The following is a 2,286-nucleotide window of genomic DNA, read 5'->3' as shown; positions in this document are numbered from 1 at the left end:
ATGCCTAAATTCATTGTTAACACAAATACAAGCAAGGATAAGATTCCAGAATCTTTTACAGGGGAGCTGACCCAACAGTTATCAAAAGCATTGGACAAACCAGCACAGGTAAGTCCAGATGCTCCAATGTTTTCCTTCTTTAGTCAGTTGTGCCTGTGCAGTGAGCCACTTCTCAGTGATAGCCTTGATGAACTAATATGCCTAATGACTCACCAGTATTTTCAGTCCTCTCTCTGTGAAAATATCAAATACTTGTTTGCTGTAACTTGAGGTCTCAAAGCACTGAAGTATCTAAACAAGCTTTGTGTTGGATGATATTCACTATAGGTCTCTGTGTGGGTGAAGACTCAGGATGTGTGTGGTGTGTGTGCACAGGTATCTCTGTGAATACCTCAAGAATCTGGCTGATTGAAAGCGAAAGTCACCCCCAACTTCCTCACTGAGACCTGCTGAATAAGTGCTTGTTATCTGCCATCCAATTGCCTGTAGCCTGATGGTTACAGTTGAATTAAAACATGAGTCATTCAGCTTGCTTGGACATCTAGCAAAAAACTAGTATTCTTATGTAAAACTGGTGTGTTCTATCAATCTTAAAAAAAGCCACTGGTTTTTTTATCAGTCTAGCAAACAAGTACTTGCTGATGGGGGCATGGGGGTGTGTCAGCTGGTGGTTCTTGCATAACAGCTCCTGAATATAAAGCTAGAGGCCAGGGCTGGGATGCAGCTGGAACAGGTTTGTGCAGCTGTGTGGAAAGGATATGTAACGGGACCTAGAAATATACAGGGAATAACAAAGAGATTTTTCTGAAGAGGACATACAAGCTTTTCGTGACAAAGGAGGCAATAGGAAAGGGAGAGTCTCTTAGTTATAACACAGAAAGAAGGAAAGGATTAGGCTGGGCTGGAATGCAGAGCTTTCCTCTCACAGGAAACTGTACCACTTGAAAAACATACTGATTTTTAATCAAATAGGGTTTTTTCCTACTGGATGAACTACTGGAAATATTTTCAAACTGCTCTAAGAAGAAAATAATGCCAATTAATGCTTTAGCTTGATTTTATTATTTTTTTAAATAATAATAACCAGCTTCCAGGGTAGATGTTAAAGACATACATGTACCTACATTTGGCATTAAGTTGAGACTGCACAGTGTCCAGGCAGGGAAGAACAGCGAGAGGTACCTCAGTATGATCTCCTTGGCTTATCCTGTACTGCTGTGGTCTGATGCACCTTGCACCCAAACAAGCTGTAAATGATGGCCAAGACTAATTACCCAGACAACTCCTGGTACTCAGGCTGGCTTGTTTTACCAAGAGGGTTAATTGCTGCTGAGTTCCAACGATGCGCTGCTAATAAACGTGGGTAAGAACAGGACAGAAGCTAGATGGGTGCCAAAGGAATTGATCCCCAGATTCCCCAGAGTGTGGATCTGACACTGTGTATTAGCAGCAGGGAAAATCGCAGGCTGGTCATTAATATTAACATAGATACTTTCTTCTATTTTTCCTGATATCAAGAACAAAAGTAGGATTAGGCTGTATTTTGTTTAATGAGGGGGATGTTGATTTAGACCTCTGCTGTGTCAGTTCACATTTACCTCAGCAGGGAAGACTGCAGCAGGAGCCAGTGAGGTGCAAAATCTCTCTGGAACGCAGTGTGGCAGCAATGCAATTGCACCCCCCCCATCCCTGACCTTCCCACACGGGCAGGGAGGGCCTGGTGGCTTGGAAGAGGTTCTGGAGATATTGCAGGTCACTGAACTCCTGGAACACCTGGACTAGGAACCAAGACTCCCAAGCCTAAATACTATGGTGTCTTTGCAGCTTGACACAGCAGTGACTGTCTTGGAGTAGAACACAAATCTAGACAGTAAGACATCACATGAAAAGCATGCACTTATTTTCACTGCAGTTCAGGTACATAAATGCCTTCCTGGATTTTCGAAACTTTTCTTAATATGGCAAAGGAAAAAAATATTCCTTTTCTTCTTCCAACAGTATCTAGCAACACAGATCTCTCCTGATCAGATGATGTCCTTTGGTGGCTCCACAGACCCTTGTGCTATATGCTTTCTCCACAGCATTGGCAAGAGAGGGGAGCAGGAGAACAAGGTCTACTCCAAATTGCTTTGTGATCTGCTGAACAAAGAGCTGGAAATACCATCTGAGAGGTGAGCCCACGCAGCAACTTGTCTGACATAACTTTCCATAGATTGTTAAAACTGTTCATCCCAGACTTTTCCTCTGGTGCTCTTTGTTAATGTGCTATTTGAAGAGGTTAAATGC

General features: G+C 42.7%; 1 protein-coding gene across 2 annotated transcripts in view; it reads left to right on the top strand.

The window, feature by feature from the left end:
- Positions 1-2,286, top strand: part of MIF (macrophage migration inhibitory factor) — a 3,928-nt gene continuing 1,642 nt past the window's right edge. Inside the window, exons 1-2 of one of the 2 annotated variants that reach the window (XM_027661609.1) lie at positions 1-108; positions 1,999-2,061. In XM_027661609.1, the coding sequence (XP_027517410.1) occupies positions 1-108; positions 1,999-2,061 (171 nt within the window). Of the gene's footprint in view, positions 109-1,998; positions 2,172-2,286 lie in introns of both variants that reach the window. The other variant, XM_027661610.1, reaches the window with a different exon arrangement.

Source organism: Corapipo altera, unplaced genomic scaffold (assembly GCF_003945725.1).
Source record: "Corapipo altera isolate COAL_440 unplaced genomic scaffold, ASM394572v1 150, whole genome shotgun sequence".
NCBI lineage: Eukaryota > Metazoa > Chordata > Aves > Passeriformes > Pipridae > Corapipo > Corapipo altera.
Note: the sequence above shows the minus strand (reverse complement) of the source record. Positions and strands in the feature narration are given on the sequence as shown.